A 22,215-nucleotide genomic window follows, 5' to 3' on the forward strand; every position below is an offset into this window, starting at 1 on the left:
GCCTCTACACATTGGGGTTTCTGAGAGGTTTGGTCAGCATAAGCAGTAGCCACAAATTCAGGCTGCAGCTTTTGGAGTAAACTAGGGCTGCTCGATTATGGCAAAAGTCATAATCATGATTGTTTAGGCCAATATTGAGATCACGATTATTTAACATATTACTCTCATTTGTTGAAGTTGTAAAAAAAACAGTGAATCACCATGAATTAAAAAAAAAATATATATATATATATATATATATATATATATATATATATATATATATATATATATATGACAAATAAATAAATAATATATAATATTAATAATAAAAATTATTAGTATCAAAATAGATAAGCTCAACTGTGTCCTAATGCACATCCACAACCTACTAAAAACTACTAAACATATATTTAAAATAAATAAATGAGATGAGTTTGCACTTTTAGGGAGGGGTGAAAGTGCCCCACTGTGAAGGAAAGGGGGTGCGCTGTATTTATAACACTAGTTAAAATGAGAGCATCGTTGCAAAAATGTTGTACAGTAATTGTTTATCTCGATTATCATGTATTCATAATCGTTGGAGGCCAAAATCATAATTAATAATACAGTTTGATTAATCGCCCAGCCCTACAGTAGACACTGCTTTGCCATCAGTCTTTGTTTACATGCCTGCAACACAACTATAAACTGATTTCTATTCTGAATCTATTATATTTTTGCCATCTATAATATTCTGTAGTGCTGACTAATAGCAACCTGCAACACCTGTGAAGCACCCTGTAGTAATAGATGCATAAATAGAAGATATATGATAAAACATACTTAAACAACCATAAAATATAAAGTGCAGTATGAGTAATAAACTGTAGTGAATTATATTCTTTGTCCACATTTACTGATAGAAATACCATAGAAATATCTGTAGATCTTTTTCAGATGAGGTAATAACAAAACATTGACATTTCACACTCACAGTTATTTATTTATTTATTTTATTTTACTTTTTATTTATCCACGGTAATGGCATCGAGATTAAAATTCTCTTTGGCAAGTGAGCCCTGGCCAACAAGGCAGCACAGAAACAAGAACAATCAACAAAGAAACACCATCAACATCAAAATCAAACCAGAATCAAAATCAAATTAAAAACAAGAACAAGCAGAATGATGCAGTTCTCGTTATCTTAAGATCAGTCAGGGAGATAAACTGCTCCAGTGTCACATGCTTCTGCAGATCGCTCCACGAAGATGGGGCTCTGTAACTAAAAGCTGCCCTGCCACGTTCAGGCCGCACTGTTAGAACGTCCAGCTGACCATTATTATTAGAACATAAATCGTACAGAGACGTATTATGAGTCCAGAACTGCAGAGAAACGTTACGTTCACAATTAACACCATGCTTTAAATATAAATAATAGAGGTGTAGACTTTTTGCAAGGAGCTGAGTAGCATTTATGAAATTTATTGTATTGCACATTTACTCTGTCTAATCTAAGTGTTCAAACCAGCTCTGGGGCGGTTTGTACTCTAACCTATCTGTACTAGATTGGATACAGTCTCTGATGCTAAATGCAGTAAAAAAAAATTTTTAAATAAATAATAATAATAATAATAGGCGGCACAGTGGGTAGCGCTGTCACCTCACAGCAAGAAGGGCCTGGGTTCGATTCCCCGGCCGGGTGACCAGGGTCGTTTCTGTGGGCAGTTTGCCTGTTCTCCCCGTGTCTGCGTGGGTTTCCTACCAGGTTCTCCGGTTTTCTCCACAGTCCAAAAAGATGCAGTCAGGCTGATTGGACATGCTGAATTGCCCCTCGTGTGAATGTTGAGTGAAATGTATATGTCTGTCTGTCTGCCCAGCGATGGACTGGATGGATAGTCTCCAGCACCCCCTGCGACCCAGAAGGATAAGCGTTTTCAGAAAGTGTGTTTGTGTGTGTATTATTATTATTATTATTATTATTATTATTATTTGAGGAAATAAATGTTTCATAGCTACAAACATGCAGGTGTGTAAACTGCTGATTAACACAGAACCAAACATGTTCTCCAGTAAAATGAACCCAAACCCCGTGTTTCTCACGTGAAGGCTCAGGCGGTGCACCATATTTCATTGGTCTGTATGATTTTGTTTCATGATGGTGGTTTTTACTGCTGTCAGAGGAAGTGCTGAGTCATTTGTAATGCCGGTTGCCTCGTCATCCTCGGCTACACAAAGAGCTTCTTTCTTTCACTTTCCCCTCTGCCGGTTAAACTCATTAGAATAAGTGTGTTTTACTTCAAACTTTGAATTCTCTTTCATCAACTCAGACGTCGCACAATGCCACAATGCCATACTCACTTGGGCATTTTTCCATCGGAAATTATGGAAAAGAAATAGGATAGGTGCAAAAAGAGTGCACATCTGTGTCCAGCTTCATTAAATGTTTTGGTCTGGCTTGCTTGACAGCCAAGAACAGGCAGTGCTCTCTCTCAGAACTTTATTCAGCAGCATATTTAAAGGGCCCATATAAAGGAAAACTGAATTTATGTCTCTTTAAAATAAATAAAACAGTTGAATGTAGTGTGTAAACACTGCTGAGGTTTCAAAACAAACCATTCCCCTCCCCAATCCATGTATGTTAAACTAAGCAGCAAAAACAGCTGTTTTGAATTCTTTGCTTTTGAGATGTCATAGATCAACCTATTCTGCCTACAACAGTTTAGCCCCACCCATTCACACTTGAGTTATAAGGAGTGTTTCAGTCCTGACTTCTTCTTGATTGGCTGCCCCAAATTGTGCCTCTATCAGCTCTGTTGTGTTTATATTTGTCAGCCTTAAAGTATTATTTTTGACTATTTTTGGTATATAAAACCAGGCAGATATTAAAGGTGGACCTTAAAGAACAAGAACAATGTAGGATATGGGCCTTTAAACACACACAGACCCCGTTTACACCTGGTCACTTCATATGACTAGTATCTGGAGTTTGTTTTGCACAGTAGTGTCAGTCAATATTGCAATTTCGGTCAGTGCTACTTTTCCTTGCTGTCACATTTCACACGCCCAGTGACATACTGCATAGGGAGGAGTTTCAGTTGGGTGGCATTTTGGTTGCACTGGGAGGCGTTTTGGTTGCACTGGGAGGCGTTTTTGGTTGCACTGGGAGGCGTTCTGGTTGCACTGGGAGGCGTTCTGGTTGCACTGGGAGGGGTTTTGGTTGTACTAAGAGGGGTTTCGGATACAGATAAAATGCAGATTTTAATAAGTCCATTTTATATATATATATATATATATATGTATGTATGTATGTATGTATAATTTTATAAATGGGCCATGTTCTGTGGGTTATTGTTTGTACATTATATTAGATCAGCTATTATTATCAAATAATCATTTGAATGATGACAGCTCATATGAAAATATCTGTACATTAATGTATTAGGCTTGCAGTGATGAGCTGCATCTGACATGTCGCTGTTGTCTGTGTCTGTACAGAACAGAGAGTGGACGATGTTAAACAGATCCGAGAGCAGCACCCGAACAAAATCCCGGTAAGTCCTTCTCACTCCATTTAGACACACGAGCAAACCAGCAACTGCTGAAATCTGATCTAGAGAGTGCCAGAGTGAATGTGATCAGTTAATGTGGTTGCTTTTATGGATCTGGAATCTGTTTAGGACACTTATTACTTTGAGACCTTTACATGCGGCGCAAAAGGTTCATAGAGAAGCCTCTTTTGGTTCTAAGGAAACTTTCGGTAGAAGTGTAAAGAGCCTCCACACAATGTAACGGTACATAAATATAACAGTTAAGATTTTTTTTCTAGTGGTGTCAAAGTTAACATGGTAATAACACATTGAATTATTCATGGTATGATTGTTTTAAGCCCCATTAACACATTTTCCTAGTTTGACCCATCCGTGGTTCCGGTCTGAAGCCCAGCTGCAGTGCTCTGTATGCTGCTATGATAAGAATCCACAGTTTAAGCCTCTAATTCTAATCCAGCTTTTACATGTTGAGCTCTGTGAGTTTGTTTATGACCGAAGTACATCAAGTCTGAAGTATCATTTACAGCCAAAAGCTGCAGCTCCAGTTCCTCTCAAGAGCCTCCACTGTAACAAGAAACCCCAAGCTGTATGAACGAGAGCGAGAGGCTCCAATCACGAAGGAGTTGAACCACTGACTTCGACTGTATATTTGATATATATGATATATACACTCATTGACTGTATATGTGTGACACATTCATTGAGTGTACACAAGGCATAACATTCTGACCACCTCCTTGTTTCTACGCTCATTGTCCATTTTATCAGCTCCACTTACTATATAGGTGCACTTTGTAGTTCTACAGTTACAGACTGTAGTCCATCTGTTTCTCTGATACTTTGTTAGCCCCCTTTTACCCTGTTCTTCAGTGGTCAGGACCCCCATGGACCCTCACAGAGCAGGTACTATTTGGGTGGTGGATGATTCTCAGCATTGCAGTAACACTGACGTGGTGGTGGTGTGTTAGTGTGTGTTGCGCTGGTCTGAGTGGATCAGACACAGCAGTGCTGCTGGAGTTTTTAAACACCTCAGTGTCGCTGCTGGACTGAGAATAGTCCACCAACCAAAAATATCCAGCCACCAGCATCCTGTGGGCAGCGTCCTGTGACCACTGATGAAGGACTAGAAGATGACCAACACAAACTGTGCAGCAGCAGATGAGCTATCGTCTCTGACTTTACATCTACAAGGTGGACTGATGAGGTAGGAGTGTCTAATAGAGTGGACAGTGAGTGGACACAGTGTTTAAAAACTCCAGCAGCACTGCTGTGTCTGATCCACTCAGACCAGCGCAACACACACTAACACACCACCACCACGTCAGTGTTACTGCAATGCTGAGAATCATCCACCACCCAAATAGTACCTGCTCTGTGAGGGTCCATGGGGGTCCTGACCACTGAAGAACAGGGTAAAAGGGGGCTAACAAAGTATCAGAGAAACAGATGGACTACAGTCTGTAACTGTAGAACTACAAAGTGCACCTATATAGTAAGTGGAGCTGATAAAATGGACAATGAGCGTAGAAACAAGGAGGTGGTCATGATGTTATGCCTGATTGGTGTATTTTACAGAACAAAATCTGTAATAACAGCAGGTGGCGTCTACCATAACATGTTTATGGTGATGTCAGTGTTATGTAGCAGGATTCAGCTGAAGTGTCTTTTATTTTATTGAGAAGCAGGACTTGTTGGGACGCGTCCCAAAGCCGTTTGCACTTGTTCAATCTGCAGTTAAAACGGACGCGTTTTTGTAAAGGTGCTATTTACACGTTAGAGAGGTCAAGAAGGCTGAAAGGTCAGTAATCTCATGATCACCTTGAGGGTTTTGTAAACACACCCAACTGCCCCTCCTGCGGTTAAAGGATTACATTTACACATTAAAACATCTTAAACTCTGGCTGAAGAGCCACAGAATGAGTCGTTAGTCACCTCACCAGCACCAGCATCAGCATATCTGAGCACATCCATGAAAGAGAATAGGTGTGAGGAGTCACCTCTACTGACTGAGCTGTGAGGCTATTGAGCAGTATTGTTACCCAAGCTGACCATTAGGATTAAGTGTCCGTCAGCTTCCCATCTGCTGCAGACATGCCCCAGCTCACTGTTTGACCATTTCCTGAACATCTCCAACCCTCAGGCCATTTCTAACCCCCCTCAGTCCTTCAGGGACCTGTTTCAGCTCACCAGCTAATTATCAACCCTCTGAGGAGGAAAAATGCTGTGGCTCTGCATTCAGGAAAAACAGCAGACAGTGCGCCGATAGTTACAGCCAGAGTGCAGCGTCTCTTCTTTTACGAAGGCCTGTTAATATTGAAGGGCTCGTATCATGGACAACTGAATTCTTCTTGCTAGTTTGAACTGAGTTTGATGTAGCATAAGGGTCATTCTACAGAAAGGTCCATTTTTGTGTCCCTAGTGTTTAGATATATCATAAAACGTATATAAAATAAACAATCACACCTATATATATATATTTTAACAATCACACCTCCTTGAGCCTCAATTTAGCAATATTGGTTTTTAAATCAATTATATAGAATTCCAAGCACCACAGAAGAGCTCGTCCCCACAGAAAAAAACGTTTTTCTGCAATTTTAACTGCAATAATCTATACATGACTAAGGAATATATGAATTAAATCACATAAAGAAAACAAACGGCAAATAAATATTGTAACATATATAATGAAAGTTGTCCCCAGGAGTCGTGTCACTGGTGTTACCGCGTAACTAAAAAATCTCTTATTTTGAAATAAAAGTCACACTGATGACATCACTCGACTTCCTTTTCCCTGTTTTCTGAGGATCTATGAAGAAAAGCACATGGTGAGTCCACTGTGTCTTTCAGTTATCAGAGATTTTCTCATTTAGCTCATGATCTCATATGAAGCTTTTAGCTGAAGTCACTGGTGTGACCGACTTTATTCTGAGGTAATTGTGAAAAAATAGAATACAAATGGATTAAATTCCATATTTTAGTGGATATTCCATGATTGACAACATGTGGTTTGATGCTCTGTAGCAGCCGTTCTGTAAAATGCATTTTTTCATTAAACATGTCTCTGGTGTTCCTTTATTATGTGGAACACCAATTAGGACTGGTGACACCAGTGACTCCTATGGAGAGATAGAAAAGTGGACGTTTCTGTAGAATGACCCATAAACATTGTTTTTAAATGTACCATTCACTCTCCCAGGCCGTACAGTTCATGTATGGAGACTAAGCTGCTAAAACAGCCTGTTTTTAAGTTGTGACGTCACAAAAACAACACATTTGCATATATCCACCTGTTTAGCCTACAGCAGTTCAGTGCTGCTCACTCACACTGAAGTAATAAGGAGTGTTTCATCACAGCTTTTTGAATTAGACACAGTACAAGGCAGCCAATCAGAACAGAGCTTGTTTACATATAATCCGCATATCTCTATTTTTGACGATTTTTATTTTTCTACATCATTTCAACCCACCAGACATCCTAATAGAAATGCTTTTAAATCACTTGAAATAAAATCTCTTTACATTAACTGGCATTGAAAGGTCAGAGTGTTTTTGCCCTCTCCTGTAAAGTTACTATTTTGGAGATACTTTTATTTATATATATATATATATATATATAAATGGGCCCATTAATCATTCTAAACACTTCAGGGGTGTATGGTGTATATCTTGATATTACTGAGATGTTAGATGTTGTGTGTCTTACAATATTATGAACTGGTAGAGCTGATGTTTACTGGCAATATAAAAATATTGGTGCCATCATATCAAAACTTCGAACCTCCAGCTGCCCGTATCATTATGTAAACATCTCATTATGACAGTCGGTCCAGAATCACTTGTTATAGAATCAGTTTACATTGACATACAGTTGTATGCAGACGTTTGAACAGCCCTGGTCAGATTATATGTTTTGTTGATTTTCAGAGTGAAAATAAGTTAAACACAGCAAATAAACAGTAATTGTGTATTAAAATGCACAGAAGTGTGTTCACTTGTTTACACTTGGAAAATCAACAAAATGAAATAAATGGAATTTAAGCAGGGGCGCCCAAACTTTTTCATATGATTGTTTATTATTATTTATTTATCATTTGTAAGCAGGCAGGAGAATAAATCTTACGTTTTATTCTGATTTCAGGTCATCATTGAGAGGTACAAGGGTGAGAAGCAGCTCCCTATTCTGGACAAAACGAAGTTTTTGGTTCCTGACCATGTGAACATGAGTGAACTCATTAAGATCATCAGGTAATCCAGACAAATTCCCACTTCTGAATGTTTGTAAGTGTTTAAATGTAAATTCTTTCCTCAGATACCACTGTACACTGTAGTTTTCATCCATTTTAAATGGTTAAAAATGAACTCCGCAACCCCACGAGCGGAAGAGAAAAGGAGGCAGATCCTCTGAATTAGATCCAGACCCTCATTGATATTCGTCCTCGGTGCTGCACATGAAAGCAGGTTAAAAATAGCAGCGGGTTAAAATAGAAGTGCTGACGGTCTGTGTTTTGTCTGGGTGTCGCCACCAGGAGGCGCCTGCAGCTGAACTCCAACCAGGCTTTCTTCCTGCTCGTGAACGGCCACAGCATGGTGTCCGTTTCCACGGCCATTTCCGAGGTCTACGAGCGCGAGAGGGACGAAGATGGCTTCCTGTACATGGTGTACGCTTCCCAGGAGACTTTTGGAACAGCGGCCTCGCAGTAAACGCCTACAGGCTCTTTCTTCTGGACAATAATACAACCCACGCCCCCCTACCCCCACCCTCTGTCCTTTTCCGCCATAGACCACCTCCACACAGACGCAGATAGGACCACAGGAGCTAGACCTGTTGTCCTTTTTTGGCTGGCCCCGTTGCCCCCAGCCTTTACCAGACCCTAGATTTCATTCCTTTTAAACCCGGCCTCTCTTACTGATGTCTTTTGTTATTATGGATCAAAAAGGGGTCTTTTTTTGTTTGGGGAGAATGAGATCATCCTTCGGTTGTAGGATGGATTGTGCTGACGATCAGCAAAAGGGTGGCGAAGGCTTGAAAGAAAGAAACAAAGGGGTTTGTTTGCAAATGGGGTTTGTTTTATTTCTTTTCCCTGAGCAGATTGGTGCGTTTTTCGGCACGCCGTCGTTAGCACAAGAGCATTTACCGAAACGGTTCGCGTCAGTTTATGAATGTGGTCCAAATTCTAAACAAATCAGACACATCAGATCTGCTTGGACGTTTCCGTTCTGTTTTTAACCTGGAAGAAGCTTAATTATCAGAGGTTTGATAACGTAAACGCGGCTCAAGCGCTCTGAGTTCGGGTACGGCTCTCGGTTTGCGGGATTGCGTGACTCAGCAAAGCTCATATCCTGACATAATTTATTTAATTTTATGACTTAAGAGTAGTTTATCAGCTTGTTCGAGCCTGAATTCAGATCTCTTTTCTTCTCAGATCTCTCAGAGGTGGAGTTATAAGTCATTTCGAGTCCTGTTCCCAAAGGCCTGTCGTTTGGGAACAGGACGGGCCTCCGTTATCTCGCTCAATTTAGACAGACTGCTTGTTGCTGACAAACCAAATCTTATCTGAAGAGTTAAGCGGTTCTGCCTTTCTTCTCTCCTCTCCTGCTTTCTTCAGGAGGGCTGTGGGTGCTGTATTTCGGATCCACAACCCAAGAAAGCGAAAAATGTCATTTTTCCCCCTCTTTAACTTCCCCAAGTCACTCAGAAGTGGGACAAAAGAGGGAAATGCTGAGCTATCAAGAACCTTATGATTGTAGTGCAAAGCTTTTTAATGCAGATATAGAAAAAATAAAGGAGAATATGTCATCAAAACAAGCCAAGCCGCATAGGAAAAGAGCATAAGTGAATGGATGAATGTTGTTTTGCAAAAAAACGCTGTGGGTGGTTTGCCGCTCGCCTGTGCTGTGACGGGCAGGAAGCTACCTGTTTTAGATGGACACGTCACTTTAGCAGGTGCAGGCAGCCCTGGGTTTGGGCTCGAACGGCTCCGAAACCCAAGCTTCTCTTCTGGTGCACGCTTTTAGAGTTCCTGATTTTAATAGAGAGGGTTATTTACGCCTTTATAAACGCATATGTGTGCTACTGTACGCCAACGTCGGTATGTCTTACAGGTAATTGTACAACAAAAAAAAGTTTAGATGCCTTTTATCCTGAGCGTTTGCATTTAGCTTAATCGTCTTGTTTTATTTAAAGAGATGTTTCCTTGTAATCATATGCTTATACGTATGTGTAATGAACAAAATAAATAAATAAAGGAAAGGTTATTTGTTTGAAAGCGGGTGTGATGGAGAAGAGCGGAGGTGCCGTGCTTTATCTGTTCTCATCTCTGTGCTGTCCCACCTCTTCTGCATCTCTGCATTTACAGCAATATTGCACCACTCTCTTCTTGACCTGTCTGTCATTTTAAAGGAGAAATAAAACAGAGCAATATTCAGATTGTCTTGGAAAATTTCAAACATCTGCACTTTGCTTTGTTGTGAGCTACAATGCTGTAATTAGGATGTTCCATGCAACCTAATAACCCAATCGAAATCCCTCATATAAACACCGAAAATCAGGACCGGCTGAAAGAGGTTAAATAGCAGAATAATCATGTAAACATCTGAATGACTTTCACAATCAGAATCTTGACATAAGATCTGGGCATGTGCAGTGGAATCATGGCAAATATGCTACTTGTTATGGTAACGGGTGACACTGAATGGTGCTTGACGCAAACATGTAATCATGTTTGGATTACGCGAGTCGTTCTCACAAAACAGCCTTTATCCATGTCTGTAAATATTTGCATGTCAATCTGCGTGGAGATAAACAATATTGATATAATTAAGCAGTTAGGAGCTTTAAAAGGTGCAGCTAAAAGTATGTCATCTGTATATAAACACACACACACACAGTATGTCTTACAGATTATTGTAATAAAAATTATTAATATGGGTGTGTGTATATACATCCAAACATACATACATATATATATACACCGATCAGGCATGATATTATGACCACCTCCTTGTTTCTACGCTCATTGTCCATTTTATCAGCTCCACTTACTGTATAGGTGCACTTTGTAGTTCTACAGTTACAGACTGTAGTCCATCTGTTTCTCTGATACTGTGTTAGCCCCCTTTTACCCTGTTCTTCAGTGGTCAGGACCCCCATGGACCCTCACAGAGCAGGTACTATTTGGGTGGTGGGTCATTCTCAGCACTGCAGTACCACTGACGTGGTGGTGTGTTGTGCTGGTCTGAGTGGATCAGACACAGCAGTGCTGCTGGAGTTTTTAAACACCTCAGTGTCGCTGCTGGACTGAGAATAGTCCACCAACCAAAAATATCCAGCCAGCAACGTCCTGTGGGCAGCGTCCTGTGACCACTGATGAAGGACTAGAGGATGACCAACACAAACTGTGCAGCAGCAGATGAGCTATCGTCTCTGACTTTACATCTACAAGGTGGACTGACAAGGTAGGAGCGTCTATTAGAGTGGACAGTGAGTGGACACAGTGTTTAAATACTCCAGCAGCACTGCTGTGTCTGATCCACTCAGACCAGCGCAACACACACTAACACACCACCACCACGTCAGTGTTACTGCAGTGCTGAGAATGACCCACCACTCAAATAGTACCTGAGGGTCCATGGGGGTACTGACCACTGAAGAACAAGGTAAAAGGGGGCTAACAAAGTATCAGAGAAACAGATGGACTACAGTCTGTAACTGTAGAACTACAAAGTGCACCTATATAGTAAGTGGAGCTGATAAAATGGACAATGAGTGTAGAAACAAGGAGGTGGTCATCATGTTATGCCTGATCGATGTATATACACACACACCCACATTACAAAATGTTCTTCTGCAAGTTGTGTGCAATTACACATTTCCACCAGAGAGGTCTCCAAATCCCTAAAACTTCAACTGCAACAGAATACACACACACACACACGTTTTCTAAGCCGCTTATCCTTCTGGGTCGCGGGGGGGGGGCTGAAGCCAATCCCAGCGGTCAATGGGCGGAGGGCAGGAAACACCCTGGACGGGTCGCCAGCCCATCGCAGGGCAGACAGACATGTACATTCACTCACACACTCCCACCTAGGGGCAATTTAGCATCTCCATTGGCCTGACTGCATGTCTTTGGACTGTGGGAGGAAACCAGAGAACCTGGAGGAAACCCACGCAGACACGGGGAGATGCCACAGAATAAGGTACAGTTATGTTCCTGAAACTAAAGGTAATGAAAAAGCCCTTGAGGGTCTGACCCCTGTGACCGCGCTCGTACCCTGAAGGGTACAGTTTATTTTCTACACACTATCCCAAACACACCCAGCTTCCACACGTAAATCTGAAAACAGGTTTAATTTTGAAATCTCAAATTGGTACAGTATACAAAATAACTCTGAATACAAACTTCATTCAGCATCACTGTTAAATACAAAACGGCCAAAAAAGTACATGAAAAAAAGATTATCTTTCAAGTTGCAGCCTTTTTCTGATAATAAAAGACGTTGACTACATACATATTCCAAATGTACAGAACGAATACTTGTTATAAGGCAACATGCATAGCTGATTACTGCGGGTTCTGGCTAAAGAAATAAATGGAAACAAGTTCTGCAGATGACTGAGTTCAGCTGCGAACACTCATTTCGTTTGAATGACTTCTTTTGAAGTGGGTGTTTCAGCATAGAAGTGCATTGTGTGTTGGGCTGCTGTAGTCCTTGAGAAATTGGCTAAGGTGCAGTTCAGTAAACCGATATTTGTTCACGATGATTGCTTTATGGCTAGACTCTAGAGCCATGCATATGTACATCGGCAGGTAAGAAACATCCACCCGTTAAGGTCCTTTGATGAGTCCGTTTCCAAATAAACGATAGCAAATGTGTAAATCTGTCCAGCTGTTTAACCTATGCAAGGGCCACTTCGGGCAGCTGTGGATTAAAAAAACTGTTTTGAAATGTGAGGATTGAGCTCCACACCTTGCCTTCGGGCTGCTGCAGGTAGCTCTGTCCCAACATGAGGGCCTAGCTGCGAAAGACTGAGACATCAGATATCAAAAACGCCTTAAAGACGATTTCCAAAATGATTAAAAACGATTTTCCCAAAATCACGACATCCAAAAAAAGACATCGCAGGCAATGAATTCGACAAAAAGAGCTTGTTATAAAAGGATTAAGTGTCTTTCCTGGGTAGTATGATGTTTTTCATGGCGATCAACAAGGTACATTTTGAAAAAACCAAAATGTAACCACATAAAACAGAGCAGTAATACATCTAAACGTTCTTCCGAAAGGCTTCCAAGAACCTGTGCATTGGTGCGGACGAGAGTCAGAACCATCGCTTTACTCGTGTTTCCTCAGAATTGAAAGATGGCAGTGTCTTCTTTCCTGTTTTTCCAAAGTCCTACCGGAGATGTGCAAGAAACTGCCTTGTCCACACACTACAGTTTAAAAGCGGTGATGCTGTCTGTACAAACCGCAGTTAGAAGAGGCCGATGGCGGACCTGAGAGGAGAGAGCGCGAAGAACGCAACAGCTACGTTTACATTCCCCCTTTGCAACGTTCCTTTCTAAAGATTTGTCTTGTCAAGCAAGGCGTCCTCTTTGGTTTTATTACTCCTTATACCGTCCAACTCCACGACTGCTTGCATTAGGTTGTTGGGAAACCTCTCTCCAAGGTAACGATCGTAACCGTTTTCTCAGGGCTTTCGACTTAAGTCTCACCACAGCGTTTGGAGAAGCCTAGGCTGGAGTGTTTTGTTTTTCCAGCGCTTCAGCTGTGGACAAAATCCAGAGCCCTGTTCCTGTGGGGGGGTTTCGGTGAGTGCGAGTTCACACACGGACGAGGGCTCCGGGCCAAAAAACCTCACATATGATCTCGAAATCACACCTAGTCACCAGAGTCCTGGCTGTCTGACTGAGGAGAATACTTGAGACGAAACATCCCTGTAAAAAAAAAACACACACGCATTAGTAGTGCATAATTCACTAATTTCAATTATACTGCACTGTATGATTGACAATTACATTAAATAGATGAATTTATTCATGATACAGATGTTCTGCAAATAGTACTGGACGAGATATTCATGCACTGGTGCCTGTAGGGATGCAAGTCTTGGCTAATTCTTTTGACTGATAACCGACTGTTATAATTCCTCGATTAAATGTCAACCGACAAGCCTAAAATTAAGGACAAGACCAGTCAAAGTGTCTATTAATAATACAGAAATGTCCATATCTAAAAGCTGACTGGCTGAGCCACATTTAAAGCTGTTGTAAAAATGCCCGAGACACACACACACGAGTGCAAACATCAACTGAATTCTGTATTAATTCGCTGGGATATCAAAAAAGTGTTCCTTGTTTGGAGCTTGGATCGTAGTTACCGAGGTGCGACTAGGCATTGGTGTGTATATGGAGTAAATGGCCTGAAACTGTATTCAACATATTCAACAGAACCTGGTTCAGTTTAAACACAGGGGCTGAAGCTCAAATATGTACAAGATTATATATGATTACAAAAACCAAAAAACTGATGAAATGAATGGAACACAAACAACCAGCTACTAAAAGTTCTATATTCTAAACTTTTAAGGTTATACACCGATCAGGCATGGTGGTGTGTTAGTGTGTGTTGCGCTGGTCTGAGTGGATCAGACACAGCAGTGCTGCTGGAGTTTTTAAACACCTCAATGTCACTGCTGGACTGAGAATAGTCCACCAACCAAAGATATCCAGCCAACAGCGTCCTGTGGGCAGCGTCCTGTGACCACTGATGAAGGACTAGAGGATGACCAACACAAACTGTGCAGCAGCAGATGAGCTATCGTCTCTGACTTTACATCTACAAGGTGGACTGACAAGGTAGGAGTGTCTAATAGAGTGGACAGTGAGTGGACACAGTGTTTAAAAACTCCAGCAGCACTGCTCTGTCTGATCCACTCGTACCAGCACAACACACACTAACACATCACCACCACATCAGTGTCACTGCAGTGCTGAGAATGACCCACCACTCAAATAGTATCTGCTCTGTGAGGTAGAACTACAAAGTGCACCTATATAGTAAGTGGAGCTGATAAAATGGACAATGAGCGCAGAAACAAGGAGGTGGTCATCATGTTATGCCTGATCGGTGTAGATAAATCCATTATCCATAACAGCCTGATGTATTTGGTAAATACTGTGGTTGTTTTATTGATACCGTCCCAACTGCGAAGCTTCTATCAGAAAAGTATGATTATCATTTGAGCTGAGCTCTTCCCATACCTTGCTGAGTAGAGTCCATCGGTGGCTGTTTGCAGTCCTGCGCGCGATGCCCACTCAGCCCACAGTTGTAGCAGGACATGTTCCCCGTCTTCTTCTGTCCCGCGCCTCCATTTCCCATCATCCCATGGGGCTGGTAGACATTAGCCCCTCCCCCTAGAAAGCCCTGCATGGGAGGAAGGATGAGGTTCTGCGGCGACTCGTGTGACAGGCTGCTGTTGTAGAGGGGCGGGGCCACCAGGGGATAAGAGAAGGGAGAGGCGGAGCCACTTCCCGTGAGAAGTGGGCTGAAGTGGAGCAGAGGCCCCAGCGTAAACACGGACGTCCCGGAGAACGGGTGCGGGAAGTAGCCGCTGTAGCTGGCCGGCAGCGTGCCGTAGGAGCCGCAGTTCCCGCTGCAGCCGCAAGAGCTGCACACGCACACGGCTGAGCCTGAACTCGTGCCGTTTGCTTGGTTTGAACCGTAACCTACCGCTTCTGTCGTGATGGGACTGGAACTGGGCGGGGCTACGGAGGCGCTGTTGATGCTGTAGGTGTTCCCAGACACTGCCGCCACAGGCACGGTGCTGCCGGTTGCCACGGGAACGGCGCTGACAGGCGGGAAGGCTGGTTTGGAGGTCAACCCGGAGGAAGAGGAGCAGGAAGAGGAAGAGGCAGGGTGAGGGTACTGACTTGTGCGGGCGTGGGCGGGCGAGGGAGAGACCTGCACGTGTAGGGGTGGGTGAGAGACGTGATGGAGGGTGTTAGAGGTTGCAGTCAGAGCAGTGCTGGTCTCCACCATCAACCCTGGAGGTGTGCGCAGCACAGCTAAGGGCCCGCGAGCCCCAGGGCCTTCCTGGTGCCCATGCGGCACAGCGTCTACGCCCATGCCGGGGAACAGGCTTTCGAGGCGCACGCTGACTGCTACCCCGGCCCCAGTGGGTTTGGGCCTTTCCTCGGAGCACAGCGGCAGGGGACGGGGCTTGCGGGCAGAGTTTAATCCTCGCCCTGGCGACAGCAGAGGGAGGGAGGGAGGGCTCAGGCTGCTCTGGTGTGATGGTGATAGCAATGGGTCGTTCTGGACCGGGAGAACCTGAGCTGTGGGTCGACTTGGGCCGCCGGAACCAGCAGGGTTGAGCAAGAAACATGGCCGTTCTTTCTCTCCAGGCTCCGAGCCAGGGTCTGCACCTGCCAGATGTCAGTTTTCATTAGAACAGTGCTTTTACAACAGACATCGTCACAAAGCAGATTTACAGAAATCCAGGTGCAGCCCCAAACGGGTAAACCGAGGGCAACAGTGGCCTGGAAAAGAATCCCAATTCCATTTGCCCTTGACAATTCCAGTGTACATGAGTCTGAAGAGCATGTTAAGCAACATCTACTAATATGCTTGTGTGTGGTTTTCTTTTATTTTATTAATTTCTCTCAATTCTTATAACTATTTAATATTTATTTTGTGTTACTTGGTTGTACTGGGCAATGTGATATTTTATATGATGGTCTTTATGTGCAATAAGTGTAAAACATTCTTATAGTATAAAGATTTTTTTCTTTGCTTTTCTATTTATAATGTTTATATTGTTCATTTTGTGAAGGATAGAGTTTATTTTTTTATCTTCAGTATTAAATACATTGTCCATACAGTAATAAGTAACAAACTGTAATCATGTTAAGTAATTAATAAGGTTAATTACCTCATTTGTTAATTCTCTTCTTGTTACTTCTTTTCTGAAGTGCCTTGCTCTCCCTTTGCTGCTGTAGCACTGTGACTTTTCCCCCACTAATAAAGGATTATCTTACCTTATCATATCATTGTTGTGGCAAATTCTATTATCATGATAAATAAAATGCTTCTTTGAGCTGATGTTTAACAAACTGGCCAACTGCACGTTATATTATAGAAAAAGCACCATTAGTCCTGATTAATTTGGTTTAATGTGTGAAATGTTGAATAAAAATCTTTACAGAGTTTCTGATGCAGTTTTTAAGTGTGGAGTGCGATGTGTCTGATACCGTAACACACATTAAGTATGAACGCCTCTTTTAAGTTTTGTGATATGATGTTTCTGCCGTATCGCCCAGCCCTACTGGCAGAACTTTTGCCCTGACTTTAAAGGTGCTATGTGAATAACTCTGACTAGACTTATCTCAACATTTTCTTTGTTTATTCATGAACCAATGCAGATGACCCCGACCCCGACCCCCGAGGAGTGTTTTTTATTGTGAGCTGTGGTGGAAGCCTCGTACGTCTGTGTGGCTCTTTGGCTCGGTCGAAGGAAGCGTCTCGGGACAAAGGGGTCATAGGGCTGGAGGGGGCGCTGGAGTAGCCAGACGAGGAACTGCTGTCACGGAGAACAGGCAGCGAACCTTGTTCTACCTCCACACGCAACTCTGAACACATACATACAAGAACACATGTATTATGAAAAAAAAATATATATAATATATGTTCACACACACACATACATTATATATATATATATATATAATGTATATATGTGTGTGTGTGTGTGTGTGTGTGTCTGTACAACTGGGCTAAGAACATTTTTTTAATTCCTCTAGTTTGCCATTCTTTTTCAAGAAGGTAAAAACAGCAGAACCCTTTTCTAAATGGGGTTCTACATGGTACCATCTATGGCACAACCTGAAGAATCTTTTCACGATGCAAAGAACTCTTTAAGGGTTCTTTGAGTGTTCATGGTTCTATATAGAACCATCTTCTTTACTAAAGATTGATAGAGAATATGTTGCAGATGGTTCTATGCAGAACCTTTTTGAAAAGGGTTCTTTATAGCGCCAAAAAGGGTTCTGCTCTGTGCATATCTCACATCGTAACAATAGCAGAACCCTTTTTGGTGCTATATAGAACCCTTTTCTAAAAGGGGTTCTATATGGTACCATCTACGGCACAATCTAAAGAATCTTTTCACAATGCAGAGAACTCTTTGAGGGTTCTCTGAGTGTTCATGGTTCTATATAGAACCATTTTCTTCACTAAAAAACCCTTGGAGAACCATCTTATTTAAGAGTGTAGTGTGTCTATGTGTGTGTGTGTGTGTGTGTGTGTGTACCTGTGTTGCTGCTGCTTGAGTGTGTGTGTGTTAGAGGGCCGTTGTAGCTGGATGGTGTTACTCTTGCGACCCCCCCACACGACACAGGAAACTGAGACAACACGTATCTTTTCTCCAACTTCTCCCTGTGATAAACAAACAAAGAATCACATTACAGTGAACGGAATAATTTCCTAGACTGTACATTATAATGTATTTCATCAACATGATCATTTGTAAAATACACTGATCAGGCATAACATTCTGACCACCTCCTTGTTTCTACGCTCATTGTCCATTTTATCAGCTCCACTTACTATATAGGTGCACTTTGTAGTTCTACAGTTACAGACTGTAGTCCATCTGTTTCTCTGCATACTTTGTTAGCCCCCTTTTACCCTGTTCTTCAGTGGTCAGGACCCCCATGGACCCTCACAGAGCAGGTACTATTTGGGTGGTGGATCATTCTCAGCACTCACAGTGACACTGATGTGGTGGTGGTCAATGTAAGTAAAAACTGCTGGAGTTTTTAAACACTGTGTCCACTCACTGTCCACTCTATTAGACACTCCTACCTTGTCAGTCCACCTTGTAGATGTAAAGTCAGAGACGATAGCTCATCTGCTGCTGCACAGTTTGTGTTGGTCATCCTCTAGTCCTTCATCAGTGGTCACAGGACGCTGGTCACAGGACGCTGTTGGCTGGATATTTTTGGTTGGTGGACTATTCTCAGTCCAGCAGTGACACTGAGGTGTTTAAAAACTCCAGCAGCACTGCTGTGTCTGATCCACTCAGACCAGCGCAACACACACTAACACACCACCACGTCAGTGTTACTGCAGTGCTGAGAATGATCCACCACCCAAATAGTACCTGCTCTGTGAGGGTCCATGGGGGTCCTGACCACTGAAGAACAGGGTAAAAGGGGGCTAACAAAGTATCAGAGAAACAGATGGACTACAGTCTGTAACTGTAGAACTACAAAGTGCACCTATATAGTAAGTGGAGCTGATAAAATGGACAATGAGCGTAGAAACAAGGAGGTGGTCATAACGTTATGCCTGATCGGTGTATATTTAATACCTTTCCAATTTTCAGGGTGTAAAAGCTCTCATTTTTAACACGAACACTAAACTAAACACTAATTAATTCAACTCAAAACTAAATAAGTGCTTCCCATCACTAGACTTGGGAACCAAACGCTCTCAAAATACTTGTTTGTCAGCTGTTTATTGACAGACATCAGCTGTGTCAGAAGTGCTTGCCAAACAGGACAAAGACTAAACAAATACTGTTTCACTTCCAGTATTGCCCACTAGATGGCGATGTGTACAAACCTATTACAGCTTTGCTTTTTTGCATGTGCTGCCACTCAGCACAAGCCAACTATACGACTGAATTTCTACCACAGAATGAGAACACAGCTGTAGGTGTTTACACTGCGGTGCTGAATTATATCTTTAATACTCGTTTTTTAATTTTTTTTATTTTATTTTGACTGATCTCCATAAGCTGAAAGCCGACACCCTGAAACAATTAGAAACAGCTATAATTCCCTCAGTCACAACCACCTTCTTTGACTGCATGGAAATATTGTTTACTGGAAAATGTACTACTGGAGCGAGTGTCCTATTCTTTTAACCCAAAGTGTGAATGTTACTGTGAAACGTGGATCGAGGCTGTAGAGTATTTCAATTCAATTGGCTTGTAGCTTTGTAACACTTCGTAATACTTCTGTGCTGATTGGTTTATTTCTCATTGTTATAGTTATTATTATTTTTTAAGAACTCTGGGAGTAATTTATGCCAATTCTCCTAGAGGTGATATCACTACACTGTAAAAATGAGAAGTCTGCTCCACTTAAAATGATATAGGAACTGATCAACTCACATTTCTTGAGTGGAGTCAACTTGAGGAAACCAACTCAAACTTACACCAAACGACTTTTCAAGCGATTTCATTGTTGCAGACAAATTTCCAATGTCAGAATAAAATCATGAGGGTCTTATTAGAGTCGCGTCGCGCTCGCGTCATCTCGATCGTTTAGTGTGAGCTGGTCAGGACGGCCGTCTTAAGTCAGTCTTTTTCTTGTTTTGACGCTGCGACAAAATCAGCCGTGTTTAATAATATCGTAGGTTTTACGTCTTGGCTCACGCAAATAGTGACGTGCCAGGGGCGCGCCTGAGAGCGAGCGGGGGACTGTAGAGAGAGGGGGAGAGAGAGAGAGAGAGAGACAGAGAGAGAGAGAAAGAGAGAGTGATAGAGAAAAAGAGAGAGAGAGAGAAAGAGAGAAAGATAGAGAAAGAGAGAGAGAGAGAGAGAAAGAGAGAAAGATAGAGAAAGAGAGAGAGAAAGAGAGAAAGATAGAGAGAGAGAGAGAGAGAGAGAGAGAGAGAGAGAGAGAGAGAGAGAGAGAGAAAGAGAGAGAGGGAGAGAGAGATAGAGAAAGAGAGAAAGATAAAGAAAGAGAGAGAGAGAGAAAGAGAGAGAGAGAGAGAGAGAGAGACAGGGAGAGAGAGAGAGAAAGAGAGAGAGAGAGAGAGAGAGACAGGGAGAGAGAGAGAGAGAGAAAGAGAGAGAGAGAGACAGAGAGAGAGAGATAGAGAAAATAGATGAGTGGCCGAAACTCAGTTTCTCCACTAGCTGGCGCTCCGTCTACCACACAGTCCCATCTGTCATATTTTCCTCTTGGGCTTCTGGATATAGACAGCTGTGGCATTGCTGGGATTCAAATTCACAACCTCCTGATGCTGGGATGAATCATTAGACAGTTGCACCACATGAGACGATGCCAGACTTTAAAGTTTAAACAGTAAATATTTTTCTCCAGTGTTTTAAACATCTCTAGATACAAAATCTGATGGACTAAGCCGTCACCCCAAAAGGAGGTTGTGAGTTTGAGCCCCAGCGATGCCACAGCCATCCATAGCCAGTGCGTATCCAGGAGGAAGAATGTCCAGCAGGTTTGTGTGATGTAAAAAGTCCTGGCTAGTGGGAGAAGCATAAAAGTGATATAAAAAACAAGTTCATTTTATTTACCAAACTGAGACACAGAACCAAAAATATTAAGAGAACTTCTGACTCAACTAGGAAGTTTGAGTTGTGTGAACTGCTGTGTCCTCAAGTTGAGTCAACTCAAGAAAAGCCATGTAATCAGTTACTATATTGTTTTGAGTTGAGCTGACGTCTCATTCACATTTCCATTTACAGAGTAAATGTGTCTGTTTGTTTGCTGAGATGGAATAATATGCTACTCTCCTGTACACAGCAGTTCCTGTGATAACAATAAAAAAATTAAATCATAAAAAACAGCTATAATTCTGTAACCTTCAGGCTAAAACAGTACAAACAGTATAACATACAAAAGTGCTTCATTCACACACACTGATCACTGACGAGAACTGGGCTAAACAGAGACCAGCGCTCTGAACATCCACCTCACACCACCCGCGCTTGTGCTTGTTTTTTCAGGTAGCCTGATGGAAAGGCTGGAAAGGCATCTGCGGCTTTCCTTGCCCCTTATCTCGCCCCTATCTCCCTGGCCTGAGCTGGCTAGTGGAAACTTGCAGATATTGTGAATGGAAAAGGGATTAGAGCGGAGTGTGTGTGTGTGTATGTGCATGTTCTTTCACAAGAACAGTCACTGATAATGGTTTTCCTTTAGTGTTAAACTGTGCTGAGTCTGACCTGGTCCTGTACTCAAGTCTTTAAAAAGTCACAGAAAGAGCACAACTGATTCCAGATCAGTGGAAAACCGTCATGCATACTAATGCACAGCAAAGCCTTTGGCAAGAGTCACAACCAATTACATCTTATCTAAAATAATCAATCAGTCTTTAGCTTAACTATTGACCAAACCGCCCTCCAAACCCAGACTTACACAAAGACAATCACGAGAAATGCTTGAGTTCCAGTAAATCGCTGCTGTCGGAAGAAAACCTCTTATCGCCATTTTTGTCGTTTTTCAGTTTTTGACATAATTTTAAAATGCCTGTTGTCCTTTAACATTGTATGTAAATTTTATGATGAATGGACCAAAGGAAATGACCCAAAATGACTTGGAAAAAATTCTGGTTCCATTGACTTGCATTAAGTAGGTTTTTTCCTTCTCCTGTAAAGTTACTATTTTGGAGATACGAGGTTTTGTTCCGACAACAGCGATATACTTGTAAGTAGTATATCCACTTCGGCCCATCCCATTTCTTATTTTTACCCCTACCCCCTGTTTTCGAGTGTCTCCTGGTGGTTGAAATCTTCCCTCTGAAATGGGACCCTCAAATAAAAAGATCATCACTTCATTAACAGCTACCAGCGCTGCTCTGTAGGCGACCCTGCCAGTCTGCAGTGACAGCAGAGGAGGGTAAAGTTCAGCTCCTCACTGCTGGGCTTTAGTTACATTTAGGGCATCATATGCCTTCA

At 42.2% G+C, this 22,215-nt stretch overlaps 2 protein-coding genes across 2 annotated transcripts in view; one reads left to right on the forward strand and one right to left on the reverse strand.

Annotated features, from left to right (window-relative positions):
- map1lc3b (microtubule-associated protein 1 light chain 3 beta) overlaps window positions 1-9,937 on the forward strand; it is an 11,128-nt gene extending 1,191 nt beyond the window's left edge. The window contains exons 2-4 of the mRNA XM_036567970.1: window positions 3,457-3,512; window positions 7,651-7,757; window positions 8,039-9,937. Of these exons, the coding sequence (XP_036423863.1) occupies window positions 3,457-3,512; window positions 7,651-7,757; window positions 8,039-8,213 (338 nt within the window). The 3' untranslated portion in view covers window positions 8,214-9,937. The remainder of the gene's footprint in view (window positions 1-3,456; window positions 3,513-7,650; window positions 7,758-8,038) is intronic.
- Window positions 9,938-11,840: 1,903 nt separating this feature from the next.
- zcchc14 (zinc finger, CCHC domain containing 14) overlaps window positions 11,841-22,215 on the reverse strand; it is a 63,393-nt gene continuing 53,018 nt past the window's right edge. Inside the window, exons 10-13 of the mRNA XM_036567971.1 lie at window positions 17,818-17,942; window positions 16,994-17,137; window positions 14,771-15,934; window positions 11,841-13,444 (exon numbers count right to left, since the gene is read on the reverse strand). Of these exons, the coding sequence (XP_036423864.1) occupies window positions 13,389-13,444; window positions 14,771-15,934; window positions 16,994-17,137; window positions 17,818-17,942 (1,489 nt within the window). The 3' untranslated portion in view covers window positions 11,841-13,388. The remainder of the gene's footprint in view (window positions 13,445-14,770; window positions 15,935-16,993; window positions 17,138-17,817; window positions 17,943-22,215) is intronic.

This window comes from Colossoma macropomum, unplaced genomic scaffold, assembly GCF_904425465.1.
Source record: "Colossoma macropomum unplaced genomic scaffold, Colossoma_macropomum, whole genome shotgun sequence".
Lineage (NCBI taxonomy): Eukaryota > Metazoa > Chordata > Actinopteri > Characiformes > Serrasalmidae > Colossoma > Colossoma macropomum.